The 18,967-nt window shown below is 44.5% G+C and overlaps 1 protein-coding gene across 34 annotated transcripts in view; it reads right to left on the bottom strand.

The window, feature by feature from the left end:
- TCF7L2 (transcription factor 7 like 2) overlaps positions 1 to 18,699 on the bottom strand; it is a 177,192-nt gene extending 158,493 nt beyond the window's left edge. For 4 of the 34 annotated variants that reach the window (XM_083149783.1, XM_083149785.1, XM_083149779.1 and 1 more), the window contains exons 1-3: positions 17,801 to 18,688; positions 13,290 to 13,356; positions 13,053 to 13,180 (exon numbers count right to left, since the gene is read on the bottom strand). In XM_083149783.1, the coding sequence (XP_083005909.1) occupies positions 13,053 to 13,180; positions 13,290 to 13,356; positions 17,801 to 17,989 (384 nt within the window). In that variant the 5' untranslated portion in view covers positions 17,990 to 18,688. Of the gene's footprint in view, positions 1 to 13,052; positions 13,181 to 13,289; positions 13,357 to 17,800 lie in introns of all 34 variants that reach the window. The other 30 variants (XM_083149799.1, XM_083149797.1, XM_083149800.1 and 27 more) reach the window with 15 other exon arrangements.
- Between the last annotated feature and the right edge of the window lie 268 nt (positions 18,700 to 18,967).

The following is an 18,967-nucleotide window of genomic DNA, read 5'->3' on the forward strand; positions in this document are numbered from 1 at the left end:
ACCAAGTCGATTATATGCTGTCGACTTGGAAACAGCTTCTAGCAGAAATGCTCTGTCCGCCATATGAATAATGATACCTAGGGGATCATCTATGTATCATTATCCAACGGAATCTCATCCCCCCCCCCCCCCTGACGTGTAACACGCTCCCTCACCTCCAGCAGATCAGCCTGTTCTTTCCTGAAATCCATATAAGTCCACCAGCTATACGTTGTCCTAAGCCCAGAACATCGGCATGGAACATTCCAAGCTCTGACACGTCCCCATTCCCCAGTTTACGGAACGTGCAACAAAAGTGCAGAAAGTCAGATAAAAAGTTATTGCCGGCTATTACACGCTGATGTTTTATACATAGCCATAAAACGGAGACGGAATTACAATGGGCAGAGTTTGGATATTAACACGTCAGCAGTGCATGACACATACAGCGAAGGCTCAGAAGCCGCTCTCGGCCTTTATATGGGGCCGCGGGATGCCGGCCCTGCGCCCTGCCAGCCGATGAGGCAGGCTAAGCGATGCGATGTCATTACAGAGTGAACATTACATATCTGGGGTTATTACACAGCTGTACCTACAAAACATTAATTGTGAGATTTACGGCTCCACTACGGAGCTTTGTGTTGGGATGACAAATCTTCTTCAACCTTTATCCCGGCGATTATAGGCGGTATTTCCCCAGTTATAGTGAGCACAGGATATTCCTCACTCACTCAAGGGAAGATGCACTGCAGGGGGATCTGTCATCATCCCCAGCATGTAAAGCCGGCTACACGGAATTGCCAATAATGACATGTCTTAAAATCGGTCGGTGTGTATGCACTATGGGGCTTATTCTGGTTGCTTCGCCAAATCACGGTGATGTCAGCTGCCCACCCCCCACGTCATCGGCCCATTAGCATCAGATTGGCAGGGGTGCGTGCGCCTGGCGAACACACTGTTTGCCGTGGACATGCGCATAAATGACCCTGCGCAGAAATGATCCTGGGCATGAGTATACGCCCACCATCGCTGCCCTTGCAAATATTCTGGACCGTGCAAGACCAGAATAAGGGCCTATATCGCCAGCGATGCGCGCTCCTGCAGACCACTAGCAACGTCCTCGGTCATCTGTGCCGGCAGCTAAGTCTGAGGATATCGGCAACGACAGCTATACTCCTGTAGGTGTCCAATGACGATAACGTTTGTGAGATTGCGCAGTGAGTACGCACTAGATTGCTTGTCCAGGAATATCCATGGAGATCAAGGGCAATCGTGAGCATCTTTGTATCGATTGCATGTTGTCTAGGGTTTACCCGAACCTAGTCGCCCCCTAATTTGCCAATACCGAGACCTGCTACCCAGAACACATACCGGTCTTCCCATACTGTCAGAGAGCCTGCAGAGAGATGGACACAAATACCATTGCAGCTGGGATTCAGTAAGCAGCAGCCGGGCAAAAGTCTGCAAATGTAGCTGCGGCTGAGATTTATATCAATACGCCCAATGTGATGCACGGCATTGGAAATAATTACCCTAAGGCCGAGCAGCATTGCTGTCATATGGAAGGTGCCCGAGACACATTTTCTGTATACAAGATCGTAGTCACAACTGTGACAAGCCCCCAAAACAGTCCGACCCCCTTTGCGTATAAATCCGCATTGCGGCCGTTGCTGGGAAACCTACCGCAGCATATACACAGAGTGACTTAAATGCCTTATATCAGTGGTCCTCAAACTCGGTCCTCAGGACCCCACACAGTTCACGTTTTCCAGGTCAACCAACAGTTGCACTCATTACTGACCGACACATTTTAAAAGATCCACAGGTGGAGTTAATTATTTCACTTGTGATTCTGTGAGGAGACCTGCAAACATACACCGTGTGATGGGGTCCTAAGGACCGACTTTGAGAACCTGTGCCTTATATTTTACAAACAGGAAGTCTGGCCTGCGCGGAACACCCTGTCCCCCCACAAGTCACCGGTTTATCCGAAAAATTACACGAGTGACCCATATTTAGCTACTGGGCAACTCAAAAGGGTTCCCTAATGCCAACAGCAAATAATCATTTTACATACAGAATATTAGCAGTGGTATTGGCAGGTAACAGAGGTAGCCCTGGCTGCGTGCACATCCACGGTGCCGCTACGGGGACCTGGCACGGCAGTGGCATCTCTCTGGGCGATACCTTGCCTGTCTCCATCAGACAGAGATATCTAGGTTACAGACCAGACTATCAGGTAAGGAATCGTGTTTACAGCACAGTGTAATGAGACAGGCGCTTTATCGTGCATGTTTTCAGGTATTGTATATCCCGCACAGAACTACCCATATACGCACAAGGAAATCACCGGTGATTAGGAGGCGTCCCTTTCATTTCACCAGCTCTTCATTTCGTGGTCTTACAAAGCGTGGGCAATGAGCAAACAAGCTAGATGCACCGGGGACTGGCCCTGTGGGATCCTACCAGGGCAGGAGGAATGTTCCCAGGCTATATACAATAAGCCACAAAATAGTCTTTTGTTTCAACACTGCCGAAATAATATACTTGTGGTTTCTCAGCGTTATTTTGCCTTTCTTCAATATAAGTAATGCTTCCTCATTAAATGCAGAATAGGAAGTGGTTGGACGTTAGGTAACATCTCTGTTAACTGTTTGTTGTGTCTGAGTTCGGGGACGGAGGTGGCACAGAGCGGGTACCGGCAATCCATAGCTAGCATTGGTCTCTGCGCTGGATCAGGACACAGGCTGCTCAGTAGCTGTCTGGCAGGTGTCTATATTATCAGATGTCTATACACACAGCCAGACACAAGTTGTTGGGTTTTTGGGTTTTTTTCCCAAAAAGATTTGTACACAAGTGTTAAAATCGGGCATCAAATGCCCACTCTGATTGCGGTCAAACTTGTCTGGTATTCCGAAATAAATGTATAATAATGCAAGCAACTGGACCCCCCCCCCCCACACACACACACACACACAGTGCTAAGTCTCTGCCTGCAGTGCTTGCATGTGGTGCATTATAACAGAGGTCTGCAGATGGCAAGCAGTGGGCACAGGGGGCTATGGCATCCACATCTAAAGCACAGTGTGTCATTTCCTATTTCCCCATTGTACAAGCTTTAAAGGAGGTGCGGTGATAGCCCATGGGCCCGCTGTACCGCGCACAGCCCAGGGGCCCGCTGTACCGCGCACAGCCCAGGGGCCCGCTGTACCGCGCACAGCCCAGGGGCCCGCTGTACCGCGCACAGCCCAGGGGCCCGCTGTACCGCGCACAGCCCAGGGGCCCGCTGTACCGCGCACAGCCCAGGGGCCCGTTGTACCGCGCACAGCCCAGGGGCCCGTTGCACCGCGCACAGCCCAGGGGCCCGTTGCACCGCCCACAGCCCAGGGGCCCATTGCACCGCACACAGCCCAGGGGTCCGTTGTACCACAAAAGTACAGGGTTTTTTCTCTTATTAATTAAAATACAGGGTGCTGTCAGTTTAAATCCCCGTCTAGGAGGGTCCGTAATCTTTCCAACAATGCCAACTTGCTCTCTGGCTGCAATCGTGCCATAAAGTGGCCAAATTGGAGGAGAGACGGCCGTTCCGTTCTCTGGCGGAGTAGCTGCGTCTTTCTGGGGTTATAATAGCTTACAGCCAGGACAGGTCACCGGAGGTCATCTTCCAACAGATTGCCAACGGGAATAGGGGTCATTCCAAGCTGCCCAATATCACTGCAATACCAATAACCCAACACAGCCATGACCTAGATACCTGTAAAGGAGAGCGTCCCTTTAAACAGAATACACCTCTGCATGGATCATAAGCGCAGGTATAGGAATCTACTGTAACTGATCTCATTACGAGCGAGGTGCCAGGAGTCTGCTCTCTGGGGAGAACAATCACAGCCATGTACGACGGTGCCACCTCGTATGATCCATGTGTGTGCAGCCCCTCCCTGGATCAGTGTTTGCCTACAACCCTGTGCAAGCTGATACTACAGTCAGTACTGATTACCATTTTTACGAGGACTGAAACGAAACAGGAGGCAACACCTACTGTACCTTGATAGACCATGGGAATTGCTTCAGTAATACATATACCGTATTATGCATAGTATCACGTGTATGGGGAAACTCTTATACACACGCAAAGGACAAATAGTCCAATGTGTGGTGACTGATATAGAGGCAGTAATACTTTGTCAGAACTCAGCCATTAGAGTTCAGTGAGAGTGTTGTGTGGTCGCATCCATCTCATCCAACTCCGGCTGCCATCTAAATGAGTGTCAGCTCACTGGTACAGCAAAGTCTTCTTAAAAAGTTGTGAATGTGCAATTGAAAGTTGAGCATACAGGTGTCTGTTACCTACACGATGGCATTGTACAGATCTGCCAGGTGTTACTGTGGCATAAACTAACAGACCAGCTGAGGAGAGGGCTCCATAACCTCGCTGGATGCAGAGAAATATTCATATCACCAACTTTACTCCAGTTCCCATTTAATGGGGAAGCCTGTGATCCTAGAGGGAGATCTTAAGGTGCCCATACACGGTATAATTATTGTATGCAATTTGGACTAGATCAGATCGCATACGTTTTGCAATGCAATGAGATCTAGTACAAAAAGTATCTGCAGCACATAGCTTTTGGGCTGTGCGATGGGACGTGCGCGGAAACGCGCATCTCATCGCACCCAGCAATTGTACAGTGTATAGGCACCTTTATAATTATAATAATATTATTATGCAGAATTGTGTAAGTATGTGCAAAAACAAACTATTTAAAGGGCCACTAAAAAATATCAACTCACCAAACATTAAAGAATCGTGTGATATCTTTGAAGAAGTGCGGAAACTCCAACACAGGAGGTAAGAGGGTTATTGAGTATTTTAAATTACTGTCCTCAGTTAGAAGCCATTTTGCAGAAGACCACTGCAGTGTCCTTCAGTAGCCTCACACACACACACACACAAACACACAAACACACACACACACACACACACACACACACACACACACACACACACACATGCAAAAAAGACCAACTCGGTGGATGAAACATTGGGTAGATTTATTAAGCTCGGTGAAGTGATAAAGTGTCTGGTTTTTATCACCGGCCAATCAGCTCCTACCTGTCATTTTTCAAACCAAGCCTGTAACTTCACAGTTAGGAGCTTATTGGCTGGTGATAAAAAAACTGAAATTTTATCACTTCACCGAGCTTAATAAATCTGCCCCATTATCTGATATCGGCAGTTCTGACAATGTCCTGAGACATTCATTCATTATGTTCTGCATTTTCTATGTGTAGCAGGAGTCAGAATATAAATATATATACAGGGATGGCGTTAGGACTGAACCATTGGCGAAAACGATAAACAACACAGAACTCACTCATCTCTAGGAAACCGAGGACGCAGAACAAACATGGAGGGGAGCCCTGGGCCGTCCAGTCTTATCTGTACACACAACTCTATCGGGGAAATGTGTCTCCGCTCTCGCTGAACCGTGAATTTCTCTCACCATGCGACTAATCATTAGCCAGGGCTGCCCTCAGCGGCACAGAAGCATCTCTGGACGCAGACCCAACACTCAGGATCGTCCCAGGTACAGGCCGCAGAGCCTCAGCTGGAAACCGTTCGCCACCAGGCCTGTCGGGCGCTCAGACCATACGTCTGCTGTGAAAAGCTGTAAACCCAGGCAGTGAAATATATCCGGGAAACAAGACGTTTCCTGGTGGAATGGATGTGTACTTAGCATGGGGTGCAGTACCACATAAATCACCCAATGGCCTAGATGGGGCGACGACAAAACTTTGCTTATAAAAATAAAACACTGCAAATCTCCATGACAACAGCATTTCAAGTCTATTGTCATATATATATTGCACACGCACATAATGCACAAGCATTTTTAAGATATGGTCCCAGCGTCCAGGAATCTGCTTATTCCCCCAGTATCCTCTATGTGAGTTCCCATCGTCTCACTGAACGGTGCATCTGCAAGTCATTGACATTACAATTTACCACATGTTGAGATGGGAGAGGCCTGTGCTCCCATTTGAATCACTGCACAAATATGCGAGTGATTTATTGTCCGCAAACAAGGTTTTCCTTTCAGCGAACATTACTCCGTGTGGCAACCTGTGGTCATTCACAGCTCACAGCAATTAAACGCCATAAATCCTTACAAGGCATCGCATTTACATGCATGACATCAGGCCACGAGGCAGCCACGGAAGGCGATGCGACGTAAAACCAGGGCGCCAGACTCTAATCCCCGACTGGAGCCGGATGTGAGGAAATGAATATGGAAATGTCACAACTGCCAGAGCCTTACGTACGATGTCACCGCTGCGTAAAATACCTAAAACTTAATATATTCCACAATCGACCAAACAAGCCCACCGCCTAATGTGTCTCTCCCTCCGAGCGAATCGCCGCCATTTTCTAGGAGACCGGAAGGAATCTTGGACAGGCCAAAACTTATTAACAGCGATTTGGGATAAAACGTTGACAGACAAACCCAGCAGTTTATTACCTATGGCAAAACTAAGGGCACTTGTGTGATTCTGACAGCGGATTAATACAGCTCAGGCTTAATAGAAGCTTCTCGGCTGCAACAACAACAACAACAACAAAAATATTTTAAAAGAAATGCAACTTTCTACAGTAGGAAAAGGATGACATAGAAGAGACGGCCATAATAATTGCACACATAGGAATAAGTCAGCCGATAAGAGGCTGCAGGGTACCGGGCGCTGGGCGTTCTGCGGATTTGGAGCTAGATCCGAAAATATATTGGCAAAGAGTCCACAAATCCATGTATTTCTACACATCTGTTTGCCGTCAATATCTTATCGGTTGGACGGATAGAAAAAAAATAGGGTTCAATTAAAAAATGGTCCCTGGGATGTAATATAAGGGTATGTTTTATACACAGGCGTCTACTACTCAGCATCTTTCACAAAGCGCCAACATAAGCAGCGGAGAGGTACGTACAATGGCTCAGCTAATTATGCGGTCATTTCCCTTTCCTCCCAGCACCAGCATCAGGATTCTCCTGCCTAAGAAAACATTTGCTTGGATCCAGGTCGTCCCATCGTCAATGGGCAATAATGCGACTTCCACATAACTCCCAGGACAGCTGTGAGAGAGCCCTGTGAATGTCAGCTATGAGCGGAGAGCCCCGTGCCCAGATAAGGGCTCCCAGCTGTCACTTCCCTGCACTGGCATCGCCTAATCTGATGGCAGGGCTGCTGGAGAAACCATCTGACAAAGCCTACACTTCCACAGGCCGCACCACGATTTGGGGTGCAGGCATCCATTACCCCCCCCCCCGCCCCCCACCTTCCCTTCCCAGTAAGTACATACTATTTTTGCTTTCCTAACAAGGGGGAGAGTGGGGGGATCTTAAGAGGGAAATACAGTCCCAAATATATAAAAAAAAAGGGGGGGGGGGGTATAGACTAAGTGCTGGGTTGTTACACAGGCTGCTGGCTGGTAACAGTCCTGTGTGCACTGTTCCACAGAGTGTAACGGTTCTCCCAGCACCCATGACAGAGGCTGTAGTGAGCGGAATGTGGGGGGGGGGGGTGTCACATGAATTCCTGGCTCTGCGCTGTGGGTTACAGTTAAACAGATGCTGCGATACGCAGGACACAACACAGATTGCAGCAGAGACAACGCAGAGGGGAGATCTCACCGATCCTCACCGTCCTCTGTTCCCTGGGATCAGGGAACTGGTTCCAGCAGTGAATGTGCTATTAGGCAGACAGCGGCGGAGCGCAGAGGAGGACAGAACATTAATGGTGATGACAGCTCTAGAACGTTAGCTCCCAGTTACCACTGCCTGTATAGGTGGACTGGATGCATAATATATATATATATATTTTTTTTTTATTATTTATTTACAGTTTCTTACATAGCGCAGCATATATATATATATATATATATATATATATATATATATATATATATATATATATATAGACGATGAACAGACTGCGGCACTGCAGGGAACTTGAAAAAATTTGTATTTGGTCACCCAATACGCATTCCAATGTTTCGGGACATGCAAGTCCCTTTGTCAAGATGCTAGTGTAACACTAGCACCTTGACAAAGGGACTTGCATGTCCCGAAATGCAATTTGTTCCTGAGGGCACCAGGGCAGATACCATAAAAGTACTGGGACTGGAGTGCCAGACCGTTACACTCTCTCTCTCTCACTATAGAGAGACCTAAAATTCTACCTTTAATATAAGCCGCACAAACATAATTATTCATAAATTATAAGAAGTATGCCGGTTTAAAAAAAAAAAGAAAAAAGATGTATATATACACATATATAAACAAACACATCCCCTTTTTTTAAGAATATATATATATATATATATATATATATATATATATATATATATATATATATATATATATATATATATATATATATATATATTCCTACTGAAAAGCATTGGACATATCAGGACCTCTCCCCTACAACCATGGCAGCATTTATGAAATATAAAATGCTAAAACAAATTTTTTTAAAGTCTGATATTCTGTTATTTTTGCTTCTTGGTATTTTATTTATTTTAATGTGCGCGCGACATTACCCCCTCGCTGCATCCAGACTAATATAAGCCACGCTTTATGGTGTGACAAATAGTAGTAGGATCTGTAGATCTGAATTGTAAAAACTATTATCAAAATGAAATAATTCTGGGAGAGAGATTTTACGCGAGGTAGATCCGGGTGTCGTACAAATGGATCTATCCCCCAACAGCAGATCTCTTACAAAGGGGGAAATAAATAATATATTTAGCTCTGCCCTGAGACAGATACCACAGCCCGCCAGGACACCATTTTTATCTTCTGGACAGAAGACGTTCCGGTCGCGGGACACCTGTTATATTGCACTCCGATCGACGTGAAATTGTTCTGCATTTAAAATCTAATGATCTGTGTAATTACAGTAATGTCACGTTGCATTAGTAGGGGTGGGGGGGGGGGAGTGGGCTTGCACACACATCTAGTAGTGTTTAAAAAACACTTTGCGGAGAGAGAGAGGGCCTGAGGCTAATGGGTTAAACTATTACTTTACAGGGAGGTCCGACAGAGAAACCGCAAATGTCTTAACCCCTTCAGAGCCAAAACCATCACCGGAGTGTCCCGGCCTGGGCAGCGGAGCTTGAAAGTGTGTCAAATCCTTTTGTTGTCCGAGGTTTAGAAGACGGTCCTCAAAGAAACAAAACAAAATCGGAACGGGAATAGAAACATCTGACAGCCGATAAACCAAAACGGTGGTGCAAACGATATTAGTTCAACATTTATTTCCCGGACTGCTGAGGAACGTAATCCCAGATATTAATAGTGATGCATTAATTCCTTCGATGAAAACACACACGGAACCTTATTACGTAAATGCAAAACACACAGAACCGTATTCTTTCAATGCAAAACACACACAGAACCGTATTCCTTCAATGCAAAACACACACAGAACCGTATTCCTTCAATGCAAAACACACACAGAACGTATTCATTCAATGCAAAACACACACAGAACCGTATTCCTTCAATGCAAAACACACACAGAACCGTATTCCTTCAATGCAAAACACACACAGAACCGTATGACTTGCAGCCAGCTTCCACTACTAAACAGGAATAATTCGTAGGACGCACAGGAATTTATCCGACCACCACAATAGTCCTTGCGTCCGACCCGTATCACCCCCTTTTGCAGCAGATTAACACGGATCAGCAACCCTGGACGGACGCATAAGACTCTTGCAATTTACGCCGGCATACTTAGGCAATGTTTTATTCATGGTAAACTGTTACAATAATATCCAATGATTTTCCACTTTGCTTACAAAATACAGAAATAAAGAAAAAAAAAATTGTCAATTAAAAAAAAAAAAAAAAGGATCAATGATCACATACAAAATCCAATTCAAAGGTCGCAATGACTGCTCAGTAAATAACCCGAACACCGGGACGGGGATGCTAACGTGCATCCGGATTCACTAAAACAAACCATTTTAATGATGCAATTAAATAAGCGGACCGGTGTGTTAGGAAGCATTTAAACTGTGTCATGTTTGGGGTCAGAAGTGCTAAAAAAAAACACCCCGTTTCCTGCCCAGTACGGACCTCAGTGGTTAGGCTGCCAGATCCCATTACACACTGTCCCTTGCAAAATAATTTCACACAATGCACAAGCAATGCACAGCAATAGTATCGGACTATGTGTGTGTGTTTGTGTAGAAGATATGACCCTTTCCAGGGATCTTACAGGTGTGTGAACAGAACAGATGGGGGGGGGGGGTTAGAGTTTCCAGTAAAAGGTGCATTTCAGTAACACAATCCATTGCACAGGCCAAACATAAGAATTCAATAAGCCCTTTGGGCCTTGGCAGTTCCCCACCGCCAGCGAATGCAGGTCAGTGTGACTCGAGGAGTGTCACCCAGGTAAAACATTGAGTGTGTTCCCAGGGTCACCACATACCAGACTGACACACTGCAGAATGCAACTCGGATCAAGCAGTCAGCTGCTTATCTACATATAATAAATATTTGGGGGAGGGGGTTGCATGCACAGGAACCTCACACGGTGCACTCGTACACACAGATAACGAGGAGCGGAGAAGCACAACAGGGCTACCGGCTGGTCCCCTCTCAGACACGCTATACAACCCCAATGACAGATACAAAACTATTACACGTTGTCTTATGTTACTTTGAACCAGAGTATGAGGGATTTGTTTGGGGGGGTGGTGCTGGCACATGTGGTCCCCTTCCCACATAGTAATGGGATTCGGGTTAGAAGGGAGCCGACGGAGGAGGGAGCGGAACCACTTTTTCCCAGACCCTCTGAGCTACTGACAGAGCACTGACATAGAGAAAGCAAAAGTCACCGGCGTCCGGACGACTGAGAGGCGAGGAACAGAGCACAGACCAGAGACAGCCCCGAGAGGACGGGGAGAGACAGAGAGGAGAGAGCCGCAGCATAACATACAATGTACACGGCTACAGTCATCATACTAATAGATATTCATATCACACAATATAATATATATATATATATGCACAGCAATGACATGACAGAGAGTGCCCGGCAGCATGGCTCCATACAGTGATCCACTACGTGCTGTGTTATAGCATTGTACACGTATGTGCAAGTAGCGTGTGTGCACGTGTGCCTCTAGCAATCAGAGTAATATATTGGTGACAGTATAATATATATATAGTGCAGAGTTGTAGGATATATAAGTAGTACATAGTAGCACTGTATAAGGACACGTCATGTATGTATGTATGTATGTTAGGCTGTGCGTGAGTTGTTATATATATATATATATATATATATGTATATAGTGTGCCTATATGTAATACAGGTATGTACGTAGCTGGGTATATATGTATATGTGTATGCATGTGCATAGCACATGTATGTCGAGCTGTAAGAGTTTTTTGGGTATATATAAGTATTATATGTATTTATAGGGCTGGGTTTGAGCATGCCATGTATACACTTGTGTGTGTGTGTGTATGTATGTGTTACGCTGTGAGGAGTTATAGAGCATATATAAATAGTATATGTATGTACAAAGCTGGGTATACATGTATGTATGTACAATACACGTATGTTATGCTGTGAGGTATATAAAAATAAAAGCAGTATAGGTATTTACAGAGCTGAGTACACGTGTGAATGTATAGAGCTCATGTATGTTACACTGTGAGGTATATATAAGCAGCATACTGTAGGTATGTACAGAGCTGGGAACACATGTGTGTATGTATAGAGCACATATGTTACAATGTGATGTATATATAAGCAGTATAGGTATGTACATGTGTGTATGCAATGTATAGAGCACACGTATGTCAGGCTGTGAGGTATATATAAGCAGTATAACTATGTACATAGCTTGGTACACATGTGTGTATGTATAGAGCACACATGTTACGCTGTGAGGTATATATAAGCAGTATAGGTATGTACATGTGTGTATGCAATGTATAGAGCAAACATAGATCAGGCTGTGAGGTATATATAAGCAGTATAAGTATGTACAAAGCTGGGTACACATGTGTATGTAAAGAACACACATGTTACACTGTGATGTATATATATAGGTATGTACATGTGTGTATGTAATGTACAGAACCCACGTATGTCAGGCTGTGGGGTGTATATAGAAGCAGTATATATGTATGTACAGAGCACATGTACATGTGTGTATGTCATGTACAGAGCACATGTATGTCAGGCTGTGATGGGCACGCGTATGTCAGGCTGTGGGGGGCACACGTATGTCAGGCTGTGGGGTATATATAAGCAGTATATACTAAATATGTACAGAGCACATGTATGTCAGGCTGTGATGAGCACACATATGTCAGGCTGTGGGGGGCACACGTATGTCAGGCTGTGAGGTGTATATATAAGCAGTATATACTAGGTATGTACAGAGCACATGTATGTCAGGCTGTGAGGGGCACACGTATGTCAGGCCGTGAGGTGTATATATAAGCAGTATATACTAGGTATGTACAGAGCACACATATGTCAGGCTGTGAGGTGTATATATAAGCAGTATATACTAGGTATGTACAGACCACACGTATGTCAGGCTGTGAGGGGCACACGTATGTCAGGCTGTGGGGTGTATATATAAGCAGTGTATACTAGGTATGTACAGAGCACACGTATGTCAGGCTGTGAGGGGCACACGTATGTCAGGCTGTGGGGTGTATATATAAGCAGTGTATACTAAGTATGTACAGAGCACACGTATATATGTCAGGCTGTGGGGTGTATATATTTATATATATATATATATATATATATATATATATAAGCAGTGTATACTAGGTATGTACAGAGCACACGTATGTCAGGCTGTGGGGTGTATATATAAGTAGTGTATACTAGGTATGTACAGAGCACACGTATGTCAGGCTGTGGGGTGTATATATAAGCAGTGTATACTATGTATGTACAGAGCAAACGTATGACAGGCTGTGAGGGGCACACGCCGCCGGGCACCCCGTGTAGAACAGCGGGCGGGCGGTACTTACTGTCCGGGCGGTCGGGGAGAGGGAGCCATTGGGCAGGTACGGGCTGCTGAGGTCCGGGATCATGATGAAGGGGTACCCTGGGTACGTCGGGCCCTTGAACAGGCCACCTCCATCTTGCCGCTTGGCAGCTGACATGGCGGCGACAAGACACAAAAAGTTGCGTTAAGTTGAGGTAAAAGTTCTCCCAAACCTCCCCCCTCCCAGTAACTGGGGCCCAGCGGCGGTGGTGGCACACACCTTCCTCCAGGCTGTCCCGGCTCTTCTCCCGGAAGCTGTCCGCTCTGGCAGCCGGCCTCCGCTCCGCCTGACATGGAGGAGACAGCACAGTTACTACCGCTCCGGGTAACATGTCATATACATACAGACCTGTACATGGTCATATACATACATACGGACATACATATACACGTACACTGACCATCAGCATACATGTACCCTACACTATCATATACATCCCTCTATGTACAGTCATACACTGTCATATACACACACACATACATCCCTCCATGTACACACTGTCATATATATAAATATATATGTACACTGTTATACATCCCTCCATGTACAGTCATACACTGTCATACACACATATATATCCATACATAGATACATACATCCCTCCATGTATACAGTCATACACTTATACTACATACATTCCTCCATATACACCGCCATACACTTATACTACATACATTCCTCCATGTACACCGCCATACACTTATACATACATCCCTCCATGTATACAGTCATACACTTATACTACATACATTCCTCCATGTACACCGCCATACACTTATATACACCTACATCCCTCCATGTACACCGCCATACACTTATACACACACATATATCCCTCCATGTACACCGCCATACACTTATACACACACATATATCCCTCCATGTACACCGCCATACACTTATACATACGTCTCTGTAGGTACACCGCAATACACTGATACATCCCTCCATGTACACCGCCATACACTTATACATCCCTCCATATACACCACTATACTCTTATACATACAAAAATCCCTCCATGTACACAGACATACACTTATGCATGCATACATACATCCCGCCATGTACACCGCCATACACTTATACATACATCCCGCCATGTACACCGCCATACACTTATACATACATCCCTCCATGTACACAGCCATACACTCATACATACATCCCTCCATGTACACCGCCATACACTTATGCATACATACATCCCTCCATGTACACCGCCATACACTTATACATACATCCCGCCATGTACACCGCCATACACTTATACATACATCCCTCTATGTACACAGCCATACACTCATACATACATCCCTCCATGTACACCGCCATACACTTATACATACATCCCGCCATGTACACCGCCATACACTTATACATACATCCCTCCATGTACACAGCCATACACTCATACATACATCCCACCATGTACACCGCCATACACTTATACACACACACACACATATATATCCCTCCATGTACACCGCCATACATTTATACATACATACATCCATGTATACCCCGCCATATGCTTATACACATATACATCCCTCCATGTACACCGCCATACACTTATTCATCCCTCCATGTACACCGCGATACACTTATATGCACATACATCCCTCCATGTACACCGCCATACACTTATACATACATCCCTCCATGTACACTGCCATACACTTATACATACATACATACATCCCTCCATGTACACCGCCATACACTTATACATACATCCATGTACACCGCCATATGCATATACACATATACATCCCTCCATGTACACCACCATACACTTATTCATCCCTCCATGTACACCACGATACACTTATATGCACATACATCCCTCCATGTACACCGCAATACACTTATATGTACATACATCCCTCCATGTACACCGCCATACACTTATATGCACATACATCCCTCCATTTACACCCCCATACACTTATATGCACATACATCCCTCCATGTACACCGCCATACACTTATATGCACATACATCCCTCCATGTACACCCCCATACACTTATATGCACATACATCCCTCCATGTACACCGCCATACACTTATATGCACATACATCCCTCCATGTACACCGCCATACACTTATATGAACATACATCCCTCCATGTACACCCCCATACTGTCATTTACTATACACTGTCACACATCACATGTACATATCCTGTCATACATCAATACATATACTGTATATCCCTCCATGTACACCTCCATACACTTATATGCACATACACCCCTCCATGTACACCGCCATACACTTATACACACATATATCCCTCCATGTACACCGCCATACACTTATATGCACATACATCCCTCCATGTACACCGACATACACTTATATGCACATACATACCTCCATGTACACCCCCATACACTTATATGCACATACATACCTCCATGTACACCCCCATACACTTATACTGTCATTTACTATACACTGTCACACATCACATGTACATATCCTGTCATACATCACTACATATACTGTATATCCCTCCGTGTACATGCAGCCTTACAGGTACAGTACATATATTCTGTCATACATTACTACATACACTTCACCTGACTGTTCACATTAGTACAATGTATACATTATACACATACATACAATTTCCTTGTATTTGTATGTGATCTGCAAATACTAATATCCTGATATACTATGAAACCTTAAATCATACAAAATATCACACACTGTACAACCGAAAAGCATTGTGTAATGTGCCCATTATACTATGATAAGCTAGCATTATACAATATATATTAGACTACATATGCTAATATCATGCAATATGTTCTGTAATGTACCCTCATAACATGCAAAATAGAATTGACGATGAAAACTAATGTACAATATTTAATAACACACTATACAACCAAGTGTATCATGCAAGGTACAGTAGATAATGTGGTTCCCTAATGCATGTAATATATTATAGACTCCTATGTAACATGTCATGCGTACACACTGCACATTGTGTACACTAGGAAATCAGTGTTTATTATACAGACACAGACAATAATGTACAGTAATGCACACACACACACACACACACACACACAGTAACACACACACTACCAGCACATATACTGTATAACACGCTCCCAAAACTACTGTAGTGACACTTTAGTAGTAACAATAATACTCCCCCATATACACACCTCCAGCACAACAATACTAATACAGTAACACTAAATAATAATATTAATACTCCCCTGCCATATTATGTCTAACACTGAATAGTTATTAATACTCCCACATACACACACTTCTAGCACTACCTGCGTAATACAAATAACACCACATACACACACTTCTAGCACTACCTGCGTAATACAAATAATAAGTAATAGTAACACTAGATAATAATATTAATACTCCCCTGCCATATGATGTCTAACACTGAATAGTTATTAATACTCCCACATACACACACTTCTAGCACTACCTGCGTAATACAAATAATAACACCGCAAACAAGTAATAGTAACACTAAATAATAATAACAATACTCCATACCGTAATACGTCTATTAACAGTTACTAATAACGATACTCCCACATACACACACTTCTAGCACTACCTGCGTAATACAAATAATAACACTGCAAACAAGTAATATACTATTAATACTCCCTACCGTAATACGTGTATCAACACTGAATTGTAATAACAACACTAATATAGCAAAACTAAAATATTATAATAATCCCCTAACATAATACTTCTACCACACTGAATATTAATAACGATACTCCCCCATATACACACCTTCAGCACTACCTGTGTAATACAAATAATAACACCCTAAACTAGTATACGACTAATATAGTAACACTTATATATAATATAATAATACTTCTAGCAGCTCTAGATAAGTACTAATAATACTCCATACCAATAATATAACTACCCCATACACACATACTGTAGTAGCAATAATAAAAATACTCCACAATACACACACAGTAGCAATAATAATAATAGTAATAATGCTCCACCATACACACACAGTAGCAATACGGTAGTAATAATAATAGTCATAATACTCCACCATACACACACACACACACAAAGTAGCAATAATAAAAATACTCCACAATACACACACACACACACAGTAGCAATAATAATAATACTCCACGATACACACACAGTAGCAATAATAATAATACTCCACCATACACACACACACACACACACAGTAGCAATAATAATAATACTCCACCATACACACACACAGTAGCAATAATACCCCACCATACAAACACACAGTAGCAATAATAATATTAATACTCCCCCATGCACACACACAGTAGCAATAATAATAATACCCCACCATACACACACACACACACAGTAGCGATAATACCCCACCATACACACACACACACACACAGTAGCAATAATACCCCACCATACACACACACACACACAGTAGCAATAATAATAATACCCCACCATACAAACACACAGTTGCAATAATAATATTAATACTCCCCCATGCACACAGTAACACTGACAATACCCCCAGCAGAGGGGAACACTGACACTGTAGTGTGTGTACTTGTATGTTACTTTGTATCACACCCCCAGCACACAATGTGACTTTCTGCGGCTGGATGGTAAAGTCGGGGAGATGAACCACAGTGACAGGGACAAGTGTATGGGGTCCCCAAACTTCCCAGGGGGCCCCCCCTCACCTCCGAGTCGGACGAGCTGTTCTGATGGGTCTCCGATTCGTTGACCAGCGACGATTTGACATCCGCCAGATCCCTCTCGGCCGACGCGTGGTCGGAGATCTTGTCCTCCTGCTCCCCTTCGTCTTTGAAGGAGATCATCTCATCGTTCGCCCCCAAATCGTCCCCTCCGCCCCCGTTCAGCTGCGGCATCTCCGCTCCAGGCCAAGCAACAATGTTGCAATGGAAGAAAAAGGAAAAAGAAAGAAAAAAAGAGCAAAGAAAAAGATGGAAAAGAGGAAGAACCGCAGCCGATCTGTCCCCCCCACCCCCCCAAACCGCAACAAACTTTTCTCCCCACTCTCCTGCTGCTCCAGCCGCTGCCCCAGCAACTCCAGTAGGGGGGCAAGCAAGGTGAACTTTGCCGATTTGGGGGTGAGGGAGGGGGGCAGGGGTAGGGGGGGGAGGTAAGGGGTGCCCCCTCTTTGCAGCTCTGGTAGGGGGTGGGGGGTGCAGCAGTAGTGTGGGCTGTTCTGTTCCTGAAGTCCGGTTGTTGCACACACTCGCAGTAGCCCCCCTCCCTCCCCCCCTTTTTTTTAATTTTCCAAAAAATTGCAGAAAAAAAATAAAAATTAAAAAACCAGGGGGTTCACAAGCAGAAGATCCAGGGTGATACCAAATAATAATAATGAAAAAATCAACGTAGCAAAGTCCAGTAGAAGTAGCGGCACTCCCCCCCAAAATATGAAAAAAAAAAGCCAAAGGCGGCCCCCCCAAAAGCCAATAGTGAGATAAAGAGAGCGCCCTATATACAGCACCGCTCGCCCGGATTGAGTCGGTGGAAGTTACACTGGAAAGAATCCAGTTCAAAGGCGGCTGTGATTGACAGCTGGAGAGGGGAGAGGGAGGGGGGGCACGGGGAGGGGGGAGCCTGCATCCAGGATTATTGACATGGAAAGAAACACACAGGGGGAAGAGGAGAGAAAACTTTAATTTCATGCACAGGGGAGGGGCCAGGGCTGGCTGACGTTGGACTAAATAAATGTCAGCAAAAAAAAAAAAAGAGAGAGAGAAGTAAAAGAGGGGTCTGGGGTCTGCAAAGGCTGACCATGCATCTAGAAAGAGGGGGGCTGTAGAGAAATCTGGGGAGGAGGGGGTGACAGAGAAGGGGGGTGGCTGCAAGGAATGAAA

This window comes from Crinia signifera, chromosome 6 (assembly GCF_055691185.1).
Source record: "Crinia signifera chromosome 6, ASM5569118v1, whole genome shotgun sequence".
NCBI classification, from domain to species: domain Eukaryota; kingdom Metazoa; phylum Chordata; class Amphibia; order Anura; family Myobatrachidae; genus Crinia; species Crinia signifera.